The following is a 17,302-nucleotide window of genomic DNA, read 5'->3' as shown; positions in this document are numbered from 1 at the left end:
CTTAGAACAAGCATAAAGTTGGAAATACTCAGTAGGTTCTGCAGCAGCTGCAGACGCAAAGGGACAGTAAAGATTTCACGCATTTTTGGTATTTTTAGTTTTTATTTCAGTTTTCCAGCAACCACTGTACTTTGCAGTTACACATGTTATTTAGTTACATCAGTATTGTGCTCTAACTAGCATGTTTGACCAGTATGTTATGCACTCCCAGCCTGGGAATTATAGTTGAAGAAATGTGCAGTTGAAAGCTGCAAGTTGATATTGTGTTTGTTGCTGCTCTAATCCTATGAACTTGTCTGGATCTGTGGATATATTTGATTCACAGTTGTAGAAGATCAACCACTAGAGAATCCTAACAATAAGAACTCTTGTCTGAACAAGATATAATTACTTGAATTAGGTTTAAATTAGATTAACTGTCCGGACATTGGTACTAAAGCTATTGGGAGAGACAGATGATAAATCCAGAGTGATTCCCCTGATTTCCTGCTTAAAACTGTATGACATTGTCAATACTAGCATACTTAGAAGAATTGTCTTCGACAATGTCTCCCTCCAAATTTTCTTTCCCACCTAATCCCACAGGCCCCTAACTTCATAAATTCAAGCAGTCTCTAGGTTTCTATAGAAAATTAGTAGGTCTTCAATTTGGGACCTGCTGTCCTTGATTCTGATCTTGACCTTGTGTGGTCTGCAGATCGTCATCAGCATGACATTCCTCATCGGAATCCCTGAGTCAACCATTAATAGACGGTTGTTCTTCAATGATGTAAAGTTCAAGCAGTCCCTCTCTATAACTCCCTGAGCTGCACAGGGAAAAGACTTTGTCGATTTATCCTATCCATGCTCCTCATAATTTTGTAAACCTCTATAAGGTCACCCCTCAGCCTCCGACGCTCCAGGGAAAACAGCCCCAGCCTGTTCAGCCTCTCCCTGTAGCTCAGATCCTCCAACCCTGGCAACATCCTTGTGAATCTTTTCTGAACCCTTTCAAGTTTCACAACATCTTTCCGATAGGAAGGAGACCAGAATTGCACGCAATATTCCAACAGTGGCCCAACCAATGTCCTGTACAGCCACAACATGACCTCCCAACTCCTGTACTGAATACTCTGACCAATAAAGGAAAGCATACCAAATGCCTTCTTCAATATCCTATCTATCTGAGATTCCACTTTCAAGGAGCTATGAACCTGCACGCCAAGGTCTCTTTGTTCAGCCACACTCCCGAGGACCTTACCATTAAGTGTATAAGTCCTGCCAAGATTTGCTTTCCCAAAATGCAGCACCTCACATTTATCTGAATTAAACTCCATCTGCTACTTCTCAGCCCATTGGCCCATCTGGTCAAGATCCTGTTGTAATCTGAGGTAACCCTCTTCGCTGAACACTACACCTCCAATTTTGGTGTCATCTGCAAACTTACTAACAGTACCTCTTATGCTCACATCCAAATCATTTATATAAATGACAAAAAGTAGAGGGCCCAGCACCAACCCTTGTGGCACTCCACTGGTCACAGGCCTCCAGTCTGAAAAACAACTCTCCATCACCACCCTCTGGCTTCTACCTTTGAGCCAGTTCTGTATCCAAATGGCTAGTTCTCCCTGTATTTCATGAGATCTAACCTTGCTAATCAGTCTCCCATGGGGAACCTTGTTGAACGCCTTATTGAAGTTCATATAGATCACATTTACTGCTCTGCCCTCATCATCTTAGTATTTAAGTTTGAAGCAATTCTTTATCTTTTAGGATCATTTTCTCCAAGATGTTCTATTTGTCTCTTCCCTGATATAAGTCTCATAATTTGCTTAAGTCCTCCTGCCATGTCTTTCTTTTCTGATTATTAAAAGGTTCTTATTTCTGCAGAATCTAAATATTGTTGTAATCTTCTTCCCGAAAGACTTAAACTTCTGTAAATAACAATGCTGTTTTATTTTACTTGTCTTCAAGCTTTTAAACTATACTACAGCAATGCTGTATTGTTTCATTTCTTTTAAACTTTTTAATTCCATTAAGTCATGGGTTTAACTGTAGAACTATACTACTTACTGGAATTTTCCCACATTTTTGTGATCTAAATGGAGATTTCCCACATTTTCCTTGCAAATTAAAGATGATTTCCTGCCTTTCTCAGCCAATTACACAATACACACCTTTTCCCACAACATGCCCAAATAAACAAAACAGAAGTTGCTGGAAAAGTTCAGCATGTCTGGTAGCATCTGTAAAGAGAAATCAGTTAATGTTTCAGATCCGGTGACCCTTCTCCAGAACCCAAATAAAGTCTTGTGTTACATAATGTCCACCAGAACCATGGTTTAAATTATGGATCGCCTGCTTTTATCAGAACCTCAAAAATCTTCTAATTATCTTCTTTTTGGATTCTGTCTGCTTAAACCTTTAAATTGCACTTTGTACTAATTCTAACTTTGTGGTGTTCCCAATGCTGCAACCTAAATACGAAGCATTTCTATGGGCCTTGATTTCCTGCAGTAGCTGTGTCCTACAGTGTCTGCTTGCTTTATCTCCAACACTCTGTGTGCTGTAAGTATTATCTTTTGATACTTCCAAGCTTCCTCATCCAGTTTTAGTTTACAATTTGTGATTGAATATTCCCCCTTGCCCAACTGAGATTTCACATTTTATTCACACAACTGTATCAGAGGTGACGACTCTTATTGCTTTCTCTAGCCCCCACTGATTCTTCAACACTTCTTATTAGGTCTGTAGTAAAGGCTTTAGTCTGGGGCACTGTTGCTCACTTGGTCATTTTCCCTTAAGTTCTGGTTGATTGCCTGTTTTTTTCAAGTAGTTGCAGCCATGGACTGTGAGTGCAGTAAAGTTTCCGCTACCTGGATCCCAGAATGCTCAGGTAATCAGCATCTGAGATTCAAAAGGGGAATTCCAAATTCTTCTGGTCCAGGTAGCTGACACTTTAATGGTATTAGCAATTGGAAGGGAATAACATATCAGACACTTTATTAAAGCTAGTTCAATACTTGCTTTATTGATAAAAACAAAATCACCTATTATGATAATTATGAGTGGTCCTGACAACTCATTTTTAAAACACATCGTTCATCGTATAGTAGCTATGAGTCGTGTTCTCCTAGCAACCACTGTTATTTCTCATGGAACCAGCAGATTCAACTAATTCCTTCCCCATCCCTCCCCCAATTCCTTTCGTGTACTGACTACTGGAAAGACTACTGCAGTTCTGACAGCAATAAAGTCTTTAAATCTGTGAACTTGTTCTTCTGAATTTATCTTCCCCCTCACACGTTCAATGAATTTTGCATTGTCTTATCTTGTGGTTTTAGATATTTTTCCATCTACCTGTTCAGAGATGATGATTTGGAGATGCGGGTGTTGGACTGGGGTGTACAAAGTTAAAAATCACACAACACCAGGTTATAGTACAACGGGTTTAATTGGAAGCACACTAGCTTTCGGAGTGTCGCTCCTTCATCAGGTGATAGTGGAGGACATAATTCTAAGGCACAGAATTTATAGCAAAAATTTACAGTGTGATGTAACTGAAATTATACATTGACAAACACCTTAATTGTCTGATGAGTTTTTCATCTGTTTGAATACCATGATAGTTTCACTTCTTTCATGTGTAAATCACAAAACCTTTTCTTTAAAAGCTGAGAATGCAACTTTTAAAAAAAGGTTTTGTGATTTACACATGAAAGAAATGAAACTATCATGGTATTCGAACAGATGAAAGACTCAACAGACAATCAAGGTATTTTTCAACGTATAATTTCAGTTACATCACACTGTAAATTTTTGCTATAAATTCTGTGCCTTAGAATTAAGTCCTCCACTATCACCTGATGAAGGAACGACACTCCGAAAGCTAGTATGCTTCCAATTAAACCTGTTGGACTACAACCTGGTGTTGTGTGATTTTTAACTTTGTTCAGAGATGGTATTTCACATCTCTGCAACAGCTGGGAGTTGAACCTTGGTCACCTAGCTCAGAGATAGGTCACTACCACTGCACCACAAGAGCCCTTTTCTTTTGGTGTTTGATATTTTCAATCAACCTGTCCAGAGGTGTAATGACACTCTTCTGGAACAGGTGGGACTTGAACCTGGATCTCCTGGCTGAGAGGTAATGATTCTACAACTGCAGTATAAGAGCCTTATTGTGTGGGATTGAGCAACTATTCCCAATACTGAATGCCATGTGGTATTTCAGGGTGAAAGGATGCTATAGCTTTTATTGGCTGAGTCTAAGGTCCTGTTTAATTAATATTGGTACAGGAATAATCACTAGAGCACTTTAACATGGAAAGCTGTTATCTCAACAAGATACAGTTTAATATGATAGCAATTAAGAATAATCATATTAGTGAGTTAGATACTGTCACTAGGACCATTGGGTGGCCCTCTCCTTCTCTCCCTACATCTCCCTCACCTTTGGTGGTCTGCATTGTCCTTAATGGACTCTCCATGTAAGTTAAACAATGAGACAACACAGGTTAACAGCTGGAAAAATACCTTAGGTGATTTGGTGATGAGAAGAAAAATCCTTACTTGCAGGGTGAGCAGTAGTTCCCACATACAAGATTCTTAACACCGTCCAGGACAAAGCTGGATGGTGTTAAGAATCTTGTATGTGGGAACTACTGCTCACCCATGCAAGTAAGGATTTTCTTCTCATCACCAAATCACCTAAGGTATTTTTCCAGCTGACACCACATCTTCAGCATTCTCTCCGTTCACACTGACCCACAGTGGCGTTAGTGTGTATCATCCATAAGACAGACTGCAGTAACTCATCAAGTCTCCTTTGACATCAACTTCCAAATTTGTGACCTCTATCACCGGGAAGGGCAAGGGCAGCAGATGTAAAGCACCTGCAAGACCCCCTAGAATTGCATGCTATCCTGACGTGGAAAGCTATTGTCATTTCTCTACTGTCACTGGGTCGAAATCCCACAATCCCTTTCTAATGGCATGTTGGGAGTCCTAACACCCAAAGTACTTGAACTGTTGCAGAAGGCAGCTCCCCACCACCTTCTCAAAAGCACTGGGGGATGGATAATAAACTCTAGCCTAGTCAGCAATGTCCACATCTGATAAATGAAAAAAATAATTTTTTGAATGTAATTTAATATTGTCAATGTTGACGCTGAACTACTGGATCATTATGCAATTCTAATTGTTTGCTAAAATCCTTCAGAGAAGGATGTCCGCCATCTTTAGCTGGTCTCGCCGACAAGTGATTCCAGACCTCAACTTTATAATTGATATGTAACTGGACTCTGAAAAAGCCTAGCAAGCACTCATTTGTTATAAGCAGCCACAAAAAATGCCTCATATTAGCCTTTACCATTTAAGCAGACAGTTCATGACCACTTTCTCAAGTGTAATTGGGGTACACAATAAATGGGCTAGTTACACCTGCATCCATGGACAAATTATAAATATAACAAAAGAGGGATAATTCTTGGAGTACTGTGTATCTGTTTTTAGGGGTTGTTCACCAATGTAATTCACCTTCACAAGTATATTACATTGCTAATCATTTTATTCATGTATAATTTTTCATTAATAAAGTTATGAATGAATCATTGAACTACTTGTTATCTAATTAGAATCATCCTTAATCAGTAACCGATTAACTCATTCCTCCTGCAGGCAAAGGAAATCAGTGGAATAAAAATCATAACCTACTGCTCCCCGTTGTATTTTGCTAATGTGGAGTTTTTCAGGAAAAAAGTGATTAAAAAGGTAAAATGGCTCTATTTGGTTTAATCCTGAATTTGTAAAACAGATCTAAGTTACAACAATTTCATACTTAGATACATAAGCATTCTAATGCCCAAAGGAACCGCAAACATCACATAAATTGTTTGTGATTCTGAGCTCAACATGTTAATATCTGTTGCATGTTCTTAGCCTTCTTGTGAATTCTCCCAATGTCTTTGATCTGTGTGCAGGACTGTATGTTCCTTCAGGCACCTCTGGCGGTGAGCAAAGCAAAACTACAAAATTCCAAACCGATCATATAGCTAAAGTGATGTTCCCTTTCCTTACCAACACATGTTGCTCCAGCCCAATTGGAAATGACTCCAAACTCCTTTAGCTTTTGCCTAGAGGTTCTGCCTATGCATTATGACCGGATATCCTACCTATTTACCAAAACCCACATTGTTCTGAACTTGTCCTTTCGAAGTCACAGTTTGACAATTGCACTAACAGGATCTGAATAGTGTTTGCAAGCTTCACATCATAAATAAACAAAATGCTTTTCCCAAAACACTTGTAAAATTCCCTGAATACCAAATATCAAAAAACAATTTGACTTATTCCCTCTCCATATTGCAATTGGCCCGATGTAATTACAAGAATGACATAAACATTGTAATGTTGTGTAAGCATAACTGCTTATCTCCTTCAGTCACAGCTGATAAAAAGGTTAAGGTGATCATAAAATGGTTTTTCCTTGTTTATTACTAAATAGCAGCACCACTAATCCAGAAACAAAAACTAGCTGCATGATTCATTGACAAAGTAACAATCAGAGTGTGTCACGCAAATACAAGAATGACTTGTGATTATGTTGTGCCTTTCCCAAACACAAAACGTCCCAAAACACTTTACAGTCAATTGAATACTTTTGAAGTTTAGCATTCATTGCAATATAAGAAAAGTGCCAACCAATTTGCAAACAGCAAACTCTCATAATATGCTTTAATGGCATTTGTTGAGGATAAATATTGTTCAGGACACTCTCCAGTTCTTCATCAAAAATGGTAGATCTTTTCTGCCCACCTGAGGTGTCAGTGCAACCTGAGCAAATGATCATGGAATCAAAAGTACAGGACAAAACCATGTATCCCAATGCACTTTAACTTTTCAAACTGCAATTTTCTCTCTCTGTTCTTTGCTGTGTCTTTCACTCGATAGACTTTTATTGTCACTTTTTAAATAACTCCTAATTCCTTCTTAAATAACATTATAATATCATTAAGCACAATTTATTAACACCTTCTGTGATTAAAATTCCTGTTCTTCTCTCTGTGGTCCTATGTCAAGTCTATAACTTTCCTGTTACCAGTGCCTTAAACACTGTAAACAATATCCCATTATTTGAACTTTTTCAAAATAATTATTGATTTCAAAGAAAATGTCTATTAGATTTGTACTTCTACTCCAAGGGAAGAATGCATCATGTTTAGCATCTACAGTGAAATCTTGATCTATCCTAAACCACTTTATGAGATGAGATTTCAATTATCTTGTTTGATTTGCATTCATTCACACTCTCAGAGAAAAACTGATTACATTCCTTTGGATTAAACTGAAAGCCTGCTATAATAAACTCTGTGTGTGCATGTGTATGTGTGTGCATGCGTGTACGTGTGTGTGCTTTTGTGGTTGTCTGTTTATTTATGCATGTATCTCCAAGAAGTAATAAGCATTAATAACATGAGTTCTGCAATAAAGCACAGGATGTATCTTCTTGGCAAGTTAAGATGTTTCTTTCTCTTTTATAGTCAGGATTTGATCCGGTGAAAGTTTTGTTAGCCAAGAAGAAATATCTCAAAGCTGTCAAAAAGGAGGAACAGGAAATAGATGCAAGGAGACCAAGTAATCTCTGCACTAAGGTATGAATCGGTTTGATGGCACCAATAGACCACAGGATTGCAAACTGGTAAATGCTCACATCCCTGCAAATGCCAGAGTGACCAACCTTTCCCATTTTAAAACAAAAGATAACCACAAGTGGGCCAAATTTACAGCAAACTTATTCTCAACTCAGCAGAAGAAACATGTGATTTGAAGTTGCTGAAGTTTTAAAATTTATTCTCAAAAATGGGAGGGGCACGGGAATATGTTGAGTGGTCTCTCTACCTAGTGATTATGACTTATTCATTTCTTACAGATGGATCCTTAGTCAGAATATAATTCAGTGAGACACTCCTTGCCCCGGGCTTCCCCTTTTATAAACCCTCTCCCAAACCCTTATCCAATTACCTGGCGACTGTCTCTTTGGCATGAATGCCTCTGACTGCAACAGTCCAGGCACTGGGTCCACATAGTCAGTGGGGAAGGTATGTTTGGGGATTGATGGGGGTCAGAAGTTAACTAAGCATGTTTCCCAGACCTAGTTGAGGACTGCTTCAGCCCCCTTCCCCTGCAAACACTACTACCCCGCCCCCTTCCCCGCCAATCCAGGACTTAATATTACAAACACACCGTCCTCAATCATAACTCTCTTCTTGGATCCTGACCTGATCTGCTGCGTTTCTGTCAATTGCTGCTTATGCTTATGGATGATGACCATTACTAAAGCATGGAAGTTAAAGCAGACTTTTATATATATACCACTTGACCTCAGATGAAGTATTGCAACCAGTTCTGAGCACTTTACTTTAAGAAGGTTGGAATGAGGAATTGTGCAGGACATCCATTCTACTGATACATCCTAGAATGAGGTCTTCATTTTACCATTCCTGTCCTCTGTTCAATTCTATTAAAGCATTTGTTCGTCCTTCACTTGTTCAGTTCTGTTGAAAGCCTGAAATGTTTGTCTTTCCGTTCCTTCAACTGTTGTTGATTGGTCTGTTTTTCTTTCGTTTCATTAGATTCTTCCTTTTTTGTCTTTATACAGCAAGTGTCTCTACAGGAGCTGGTGAAAGAGGTAGAAGCTGAAACAGCTATGGACTGTAATAATAACTCAGTAGATGAAGCACCCAGAATATCCTACATTACAGTCAACACTCCCAACGGGGTACACGAGGGAACACCAAAACCCCCAACAGATCCGGAAAATGTTGAAGATCCCATCAAACTTGCACACCCCATAATTGACATTCACACTCTTGTCTTGGACATGAGTGGAGTCTGTTTTGTGGACCTTATGGGAATTAAAGTGTTAGGAAAGGTAAGTATTACTTTCACCAATTGAAATGCCAGAAATGCATATTTATATCAGTGCTCTTCTATGTCTGCAAGAATCTTTGTGTTTCACAGACAAATCATCGGGAGGTTAGTGAAAACAGAGCATCCAACAAGGACCTCAGATAGAGTTAGTGAGATTGAAAGAGAGAAAATTGAAGATGTAAATGAGAGGGCTAATTCCGTGATAACTTAGGAACTCATGGCGATAATATAATAGATGCATCTCTGTCCCTGATTCCATGTTGTTCGCAATTGTATTGCACTATATTCACCAGTGGGAAAACATTAATGCACTGAGATGTTTAGATTAGATTACCTACAGTGTGGAAACAGGCCCTTCGGCCCAACAAGTCCACACCGACCCGCTGAAGCGCAACCCACCCATACCCCTACACTTACCCCTTCACCTAACACTACGGGCAATTTAGCATGGCCAATTCACCTAACCTGCACATCTTTGGACTGTGGGAGGAAACCAGAGCACCCGGAGGAAACCCACGCAGACACGGGGAGAATGTGCAAACTCCACACAGTCAGTCGCCTGAGGTGGGAATTGAACCCAGGTCTCTGGCGCTGTGAGGCATCAGTGCTAACCACTGTGCCACCGTGCCGCCCTCTTTAAAACAGTGTAGATGTCTGCTCCATTACTGCAAGAATAAAATCTCCCAACTTTAAAATCTATTTACAAGGTTGAGTCATTTGCAAGCCTAGAGCAAATGGAATGCAAGGGGCACAAGCCTTGTTACCTTTGATTTAGATAGAAAAGTGTTCATGGCCACTTTGCTTTCAGTGCCCAAAAGTCATTGATGAATTGAAGTTAAAATTTAAATAAACATTCTTCAGCTATGAGTGCAGCATCTTGCCTTCAAGCCAAAGTTGATTGCCTCCTAGTTATTTGCCACATTATAGGCTCAATGGGACTCACATAATGAGCATGAGTTGCATAAGATGGCTGACAGTGAGGAAAATTCCTAGAACAACCCTTTTGATCTGATCATCTCACTGAAAGGTACAAATATCTTAAAGGCTTCAGTTGGTAGATGTTGAGAGGTGTTTTCTTCTTACCATACAGCACAGAACTAGAAGTCTTAGTCATTTAGGACTGAGATGAGGGGAAAGTTCCTTCAAAGGATTAGTTCAACGGGTAATGGAGAAGGCAAATGAAATGGTAACCTTTACTTCAAGCGAATGAAGGTAGGGAGATCTTGCTAAAACTATACAAGGCAACTGTAAGGCCATAGATGGAATAGTGTGTATAGTTTTGGGCCTCTAATCTGAGAAAAAGATATATTGGCATTGGAGACAGTCCAGAGAAAATTCACAAGGTTGATATCACTTATGGATGGCCTGTCTTATAAAGAGAGGTTGAGTAGTTGGGCCTGTACTTGTTTGAATTTGGAAGAATGAGAGGCACTATCTAGAAACTCAGGGCCTTGACATGGAAAATGCAGAATGGTTTTTTATCCTTATGTGAAAGTCTAGGACCAGAGGGCATATTCTCAGAATAATGGTCAAATATTTTAGGCAGAGATGAGGAGGAACATCTTTGCACAAAGTGTAGCGAATCTGTGGAATTCTTTACAACTGGGTCGTTAAGTAAATTCAAGGACAAGATAAATAGATTTTCAATCCTTAAGGAAACCAAGGGTTATGGGGAAAAGGCAGAGAAGTGGAGTTGAATCAGATCATCACATTGAATGTATAATAGACTCAATGGGCTGCAAGGACTACTTCTGCTCCATTGTTGTATGGTCTTAATCTTGGAATACTCTGCCTCAGAGGACTGAATATTCAGCCAATGAATATATTGAAAACTGCAATTAGAATTATTTTGGACACTAAAGTCAAGATTTTCTCTTCCCTATGATAATGGTGGTGGGGAGGACAAATCATTGAGCCAGTGTGCTATTTCCCCCACTTCCTGCCACCTCAATAATTGAATCCAGGATAAGAAAGTCCATGGGTGACTCAAATGACCACGTGCCTAGTTCTTCTTTCCTCACAAGGCAGCCACCATTCTGATTGGAGGTGGCTCCATTTGCTTTGAATATAGGAACAGTCAGGGCAAGAGACGCTGGTGAAAGTATTCGGCAAATATATGAAGGAAATGCAGGAAATATCAGCAAAAGCACAGAGGACAAGAACTCTTTTGTTTTATTTATCAAATGTCAACATTTATTGCCCATCCCTCATTGCCAGGAGGACAGTCTGGAGTTACATGTAGGCCAGACCTGGTGAGGAAGACAAATCTCCTTCCTAAAGGATTTTATTGAAATAGATGGGATTTAATGACAAAAGACGGCAGTTACATAGTCACTATTCAACTGGCTTTTAATTGAAAATTTTTAATTAAAGCTTTTCCATATGCCATCATGAAATTTGAGCCCCTATTCCCAGGATACTAGCAGGTTTAGGTTATTTGTTTAGTGACATTACCACTACACCACAATCACCCTCACCAGTAGGCCAATGAAAAATGTTGCAGGTCTGGCAGCATCCAAGGAGTAGGAGAATTGATGCTTCGGGCACAAGACCTTCTTCAGGAATGCCCGAAGCGTCGATTCTCCTGCTCCTTGGATGCTGCCTGAACTGCTGCGCTTTTCCAGCAACACATGGGTGGCACGGTGGCACAGTGGTTAGCACTGCTGCCTCACAGCGCCAGAGACCTGGGTTCAATTCCCGACTCAGGTGATTGACTGTGTGGAGTTTGCACATTCTCCCCGTGTCAGTGTGGATTTGCTCCGGTTTCCTCCCACAGTCCAAAGATGTGCAGGTCAGGTGAGTTGGCCATGCTAAACTGCCTGTAGTGTTAGGTAAAGGGGTAAATGTAGGGAAATGGGTGGGTTGCGCTTCAGCGGGTCGGTGTGGACTTGTTGGGCCGAAGGGCCTGTTTCCACACTGTAAGTAATCTAATCTAAACACATTTTTCAGCTCTGATCTCCAGCATCTGCAGTCCTCACTTTCTCCTAGTGAAAAATGTCTCCTGTTATGCTGCTTACTAACATCTTTCACCAGTGATTATTGACCAAAGTTAATGTTTAACAAAAAAAATTTCTCTAAGAAGACTTTGACATTGTGAATCGCATTTTGCTGATCCCTTCCCAACTGAAAACGCTCTGAAAAACTTTTCAATTAATGCACTGAGTTATTCAAAACTACGCAAGTTTAGAATTTTGAATATAGTAAGTTAGGGGACTATATGATCATTCATGTTGTCCTTTATCACATCAAAAATCACTTCCATAGAATTACAAATATACAATGTATAAATACAATGAGTTATTTTAATACCGAGTGACTGGTGTTATTTCAGCAAGTTCAGCAGCCATTATATGCACAATAAGGTTCAGCAAAGAGGAACAGTGAATGATCAGTTAATGTTTTTAATTTGGAATTTATAGAGGAGAGAATATAAAATGATGATTGAAAATACAAATGAAGCTGGATGGCAAAATGAAGTCGCTTCACCTTGCTCGTCCATTTTAGATTGTTTGCTAACTTTGCTCAGAATTCCTTCTTCTTATTTTTGGAACTTCTTTTGATGCACAGATGTGTTCAAGTTACAAGAAGATTGGGGTAGCGATTTACCTGGCTGGTATACGAGGTAAGACCATCCACATCTGAAATGCCATCAGTTAAATTGTTAACGAGGACGTAGTTTTGGTTAGCATCTTTGTAGATCTGGTTGGCCCATCCAGGTGAGGACTTCAATACTGGGGGAATATTACATATTCATTCTGAGCATCCAGTATTGTTATCAACTGCGGAAGTTGCTGGAAAAGCTCAGCATCTGTGAAGAGAAATCAGAGTTAACGTTTCAGGTCCAGTGACCCTTCCTCAGAATGTTAACTCTGATTTTTCTACACAGATGCTGCCAGACCTGTTGAGCTTTTCCAGCAACTTCTGTTTTTGTTTCTGAGTTACAGCATCCACAGTTCTTTCGGCTTGTGCTGTTACCGACTGCTCCCAATTGAGGTTAGATGTTCCTTCTTGGCTGACAATTTGAACAAATCCAAGCTCAGTACAGCACTCTTATCTGCAACCGTGTGACAATTTCCAAATCCCACAATAATCTCTAGGCTCTCTAAGTTTATTTGATATCTATCAGCACTGAATTATATATGTAAAAAAAAAGAAGCTTCTGGATTTAATATTGAATCCAACATCTTCAGATTATGAACTCAATCCCATTCCTTCCCTTTCTTTTAGCTTTACTCATTACATCCTCTGTCACCATGTCCTCTCTCCCCTCCCCCAACTCCAGTGGGACTGTCTATTCTTTCTAGTTTGGCAGTTAGACACATCATTGTTTTGCCATTCTCACATTCCGGTCACTTAATCTGCATTATCTTTCTTCCTCAGCACTTCCCCACCCCCACTATTGCATAAATACTGTCCCTCCACACTTCACATCATCTAGACTCGAAATGTTAACTCGTGCTCTCTCTCCACAGATACTGGCTGACCTTTTGTGATCTCCAGCATTTTTTGTTTTCAGTACATATTCCAGCATCTTCAGTAACTTGCCTCTCCAAAAAAATGCTAAAAATCTGAAATAAGAACAGAAAATACTAGGAACATTCAACAAGACTAGCACCATCTGTGGGGAGCGAAAGAGAGTTAATATTGCAGGACAATGACAGGTGCTGCCAGACCCCAGTTGCACATTTCCAACATTTACTGAATTGGAGAGAGTTTTGTGGAATGGGTATACATTCAAGAGGAAGATATCCAGATAAATTATAAATACAATTATAACATTGTCCAACATGATGTAGCATCAAAGTTCTGTACAGTGGAGTGATAGAATGTAGATCCAGAGTGACCATCCCCTTCTCAAAGAACTTCCTGACCTTGTTAAAAATGTTGTGGTTCTGTTCGCTGAGCTGGGAATTTGTGTTGCAGACATTTTGTCCCCTGTCTAGGTGACATCCTCAGTGCTTGGGAGCCTCCTGTGAAGCGCTTCTGTGATGTTTCCTCTGGCATTTATAGTGATTTGTACCTGCCGCTTCCGGTTGTCAGTTCCAGCTGTCCGCTGCAGTGACCAGTATATTGGGTCCAGGTCGATGTGCTTATTGATTGAATCTGTGGATGAGTGCCATGCCTCTAGGAATTCCCTGGCTGTTCTCTGTTTGGCTTGTCCTATAATAGTAGTGTTGTCCCAGTCAAACTCATGTTGCTTGTCATCTGAGTGTGTGGCTACTAAGGATAGCTGATCATGTCGTTTCGTGGCTAGTTGGTGTTCATGGATGCGGACCGTTAGCTGTCTTCCTGTTTGTCCTATGTAGTGTTTTGTGCAGTCCTTGCATGGGATTTTGTATACTACATTAGTTTTGCTCATGCTGGGTATCGGGTCCTTAGTCCTGGTGAGTTGTTGTCTGAGCGTGGCTGTTGCTTTGTGTGCTGTTATGAGTCCTAGTGGTCACAGTAGTCTGGCTGTCAGTTCGGAAATGTTTTTGATGTATGGTAGTGTGGCTAGTCCTTTGGGTTGCGCCATGTCTTCGTTCCGTTGTCTTTCCCTTAGGCATCTGTTAATGAAATTGTGGGGGTATCCGTTTTTGGCGAATACATTGTATAGGTGTTCTTCATCCTCTTTTTGCAGTTCTGGTGTACTGCAGTGTGTTGTGGCCCTTTTGAACAGTGTCTTGATGCAACTTCTTTTGTGTGTGTTGGGGTGGTCACTTTCGTAGTTTAGGACTTGGTCGGTGTGTGTGGCTTTCCTGTATACCTTTGTGGTGAATTCTCCGTTCGGTGTTCTCTGTCCCATCACATCTAGGAATGGGAGTTGGGTGTCCTTTTCTTCCTCTCTAGTGAATCGGATTCCTGTGAGTGTGGCATTGATGATCCGGTGTGTGTTCTCTATTTCTGTGTTTTTAATGATTACAAAGGTGTCATCTACATATCTGACCCAGAGTTTGGGTTGAATTTGTGGTAAGACTGTTTGTTCCAACCTTTGCATTATCGCTTCTGCTATGAGTCCAGAGATGGGTGAGCCCATGGGTGTGCCATTGATTTGTTCATATACTTGGTTATTGAATGTGAAGTGTGTTATGAGGCGCAGGTCCAGTAGTTTGAGTATGCAGTCTTTGTTAATAGGTTCCCGTCTTGTTGTCTGTTCTGTATGTCCAGCAAGTTGGCTATTGTTTCTCTGGCTAGGGTTTTGTCGATAGAGGTGATCAGTGCCGTTACATCGAATGAGACCATAGTTTCTTCCTTGTCTATGTGTATATTTCTGATGATGTCCAAGAATTCCTGTGTTGACTCTATTAAGTGTCTGGATCCGCTGATCAGGTGTTTCAGTTTCTGCTGTAGTTCTTTAGCCAGTTTGTGTGATGGTGTCCCTGGTAGTGATACTATGGGTCTGAGTGGGATGTTTGGTTTGTGCACTTTAGGTAGTCCATAGAATTTTGGGGTGTTGTTGCTTTCAGGTTTCATTCTCTGTAGGTCAAATGTGGTCATTTGTCTTTTCTTTGTAGGTTTCTCAGTGTGTTGTTTATCCTATTGGTGAGCTGTGGGGTGGGGTCAAACTCCCTCTTTTAGTAGGTGTTGATATCTTCAAGTAGTTGTTGTGCTTTTTGGATGTACTCTGCTTTGTCCAGGATTACCGTCATTCTGCCTTTGTCTGCTGGTAGTATGATTATGTTCTTATCATTTCTTAGTGATCTTAGTGCTTCCCTCTCCTTGGTGTTGAGGTTATGTGTTTGTCTTTTCCTTGTGATCAGGGGTACGATACTTAGTCTCACTGTTTGTTGTGTCTCTTCTGTCAGTCCATTGTTTCTGAGTGTGCATTCTAGTGCTGCTAGGAAGTCTGCTGTCTTGGCATCCCTGTGGTTATAGTTGAGTCCCTTGGCCAGTATTGTTCTTTCCGTGTCTGTGAGCTGTCTGTGGGAGAGGTTTCTTATCCAGGAGTGTGTTGTGGTGTCCTCTCTCTTGTGTGTTAGTTTGCCATTTTTCTTTTAGTGCCGTTTTTTTGCGGTGTATGGTCCTGTTCTGTACTATGGTGATGGCCTATTCTATGGTCCGGGTCCATTCCTGATTGGTGGTTTTTGAAATTGACGATTTTTGGCGCGGAATTTCTTGTCTGTATTTCTGTAGTCTATAATCATTACCTGGATCATCCTGAATCCATTCTTCTGGCTGTGTCCCTGGCTTGTGGATTGTTGACTGGTGGTCTGTATCTGACACATGGTGGAAAGATTCGATTCTTTCAGCATTCGTGCAGGAACCGGAGTTGTTCTTATGTGGCACTTAGGCGGTTGGCACAGGATTCCCATTTCTTGGCTTGTCTTAGCATCACTCGCCCGTTGGTGTTCAAAGTTTGTGAGAAGATTTGTAGCTCGGGTGCTCGTTGTTGTGGTTCTGTTCGCCGAGCTGGGAATTTGTGTTGCAGACGTTTCGTCCCCTGTCTAGGTGACATCTTCAAGGACTGCACAAAACACTACATTGGACAAACAGGAAGACAGCTAACGGTCCACATCCATGAACACCAACTAGCCACGAAACAACATGACCAGCTATCCTTAGTAGCCACACACTCAGCAACATGAGTTTGACTGGGACAACACTACTATTATAGGACAAGCCAAACAGAGAACAGCCAGGGAATTCCTAGAGGCATGGCACTCATCCATAGATTCAATCAATAAGCACATCGACCTGGACCCAATATACTGGCCACTGCAGCGGACAGCTGGAACTGACAACCGGAAGCGGCAGATACAAATCACTATAAATGCTGGAGGAAACATCACAGAAGCGCTTCACAGGAGGCTCCCAAGCACTGAGGATGTCACCTAGACAGGAGATGAAACGTCTGCAAAACAAATTCCCAGCTCAGCGTACAGAGCACCAGAGCTACAAATCTTCTCCCAAACCTTGTTAAAAATAAATCACCCAGCACCAGGTTATAGTCTAAAAGGTTTATTTGGAAGCACTAGTTTTTGAAGTGTTGCTCCTTCTTCAGGTAGTTGTGGAGCAGGACCAAAAGACACAGCATTTATAGCAACAGATTACAGTGTCATGCTACTGAAATGATATATTGAACAAACCTAGATTGTTGTTAAGTCTTTCATCGCTTAGAAAGGGTTGCAGGTTTAGGTTCATTAATATGTAAATCCCAGAACTTCTTTTAAGTCCTGCTCCACAACTACCCAATGAAGGAGCAGCATTCCAAAAGCCAATGCTTCCAAATAAACCTGGCGTGGTGTGAGGTTTAACTTTGTCCACCCCAGTGCAACACCGGCTCCTCCACATCATGGCTTCCAGACCTTGGCTTTTTGTATGGAAGCCAACCACTTCTCCACATGGAAGGATAGACAACAATAAGGATGATGCCTTATACTTGCTAGTCATCTGGACCAACAGCATTTATAAA

General features: G+C 40.7%; 1 protein-coding gene across 1 annotated transcript in view; it reads left to right on the top strand.

Annotated features, from left to right (window-relative positions):
* Positions 1–17,302, top strand: part of LOC132828351 (solute carrier family 26 member 9-like) — a 108,207-nt gene that overhangs the window by 73,693 nt on the left and 17,212 nt on the right. The window contains exons 15-18 of the mRNA XM_060845379.1: positions 5,659–5,751; positions 7,521–7,631; positions 8,639–8,911; positions 12,478–12,532. Coding sequence (XP_060701362.1) covers positions 5,659–5,751; positions 7,521–7,631; positions 8,639–8,911; positions 12,478–12,532 — 532 coding nt within the window. The remainder of the gene's footprint in view (positions 1–5,658; positions 5,752–7,520; positions 7,632–8,638; positions 8,912–12,477; positions 12,533–17,302) is intronic.

Source organism: Hemiscyllium ocellatum, chromosome 26, assembly GCF_020745735.1.
Source record: "Hemiscyllium ocellatum isolate sHemOce1 chromosome 26, sHemOce1.pat.X.cur, whole genome shotgun sequence".
NCBI lineage: Eukaryota > Metazoa > Chordata > Chondrichthyes > Orectolobiformes > Hemiscylliidae > Hemiscyllium > Hemiscyllium ocellatum.
This window is presented reverse-complemented; position numbering and strand designations above follow the sequence as displayed.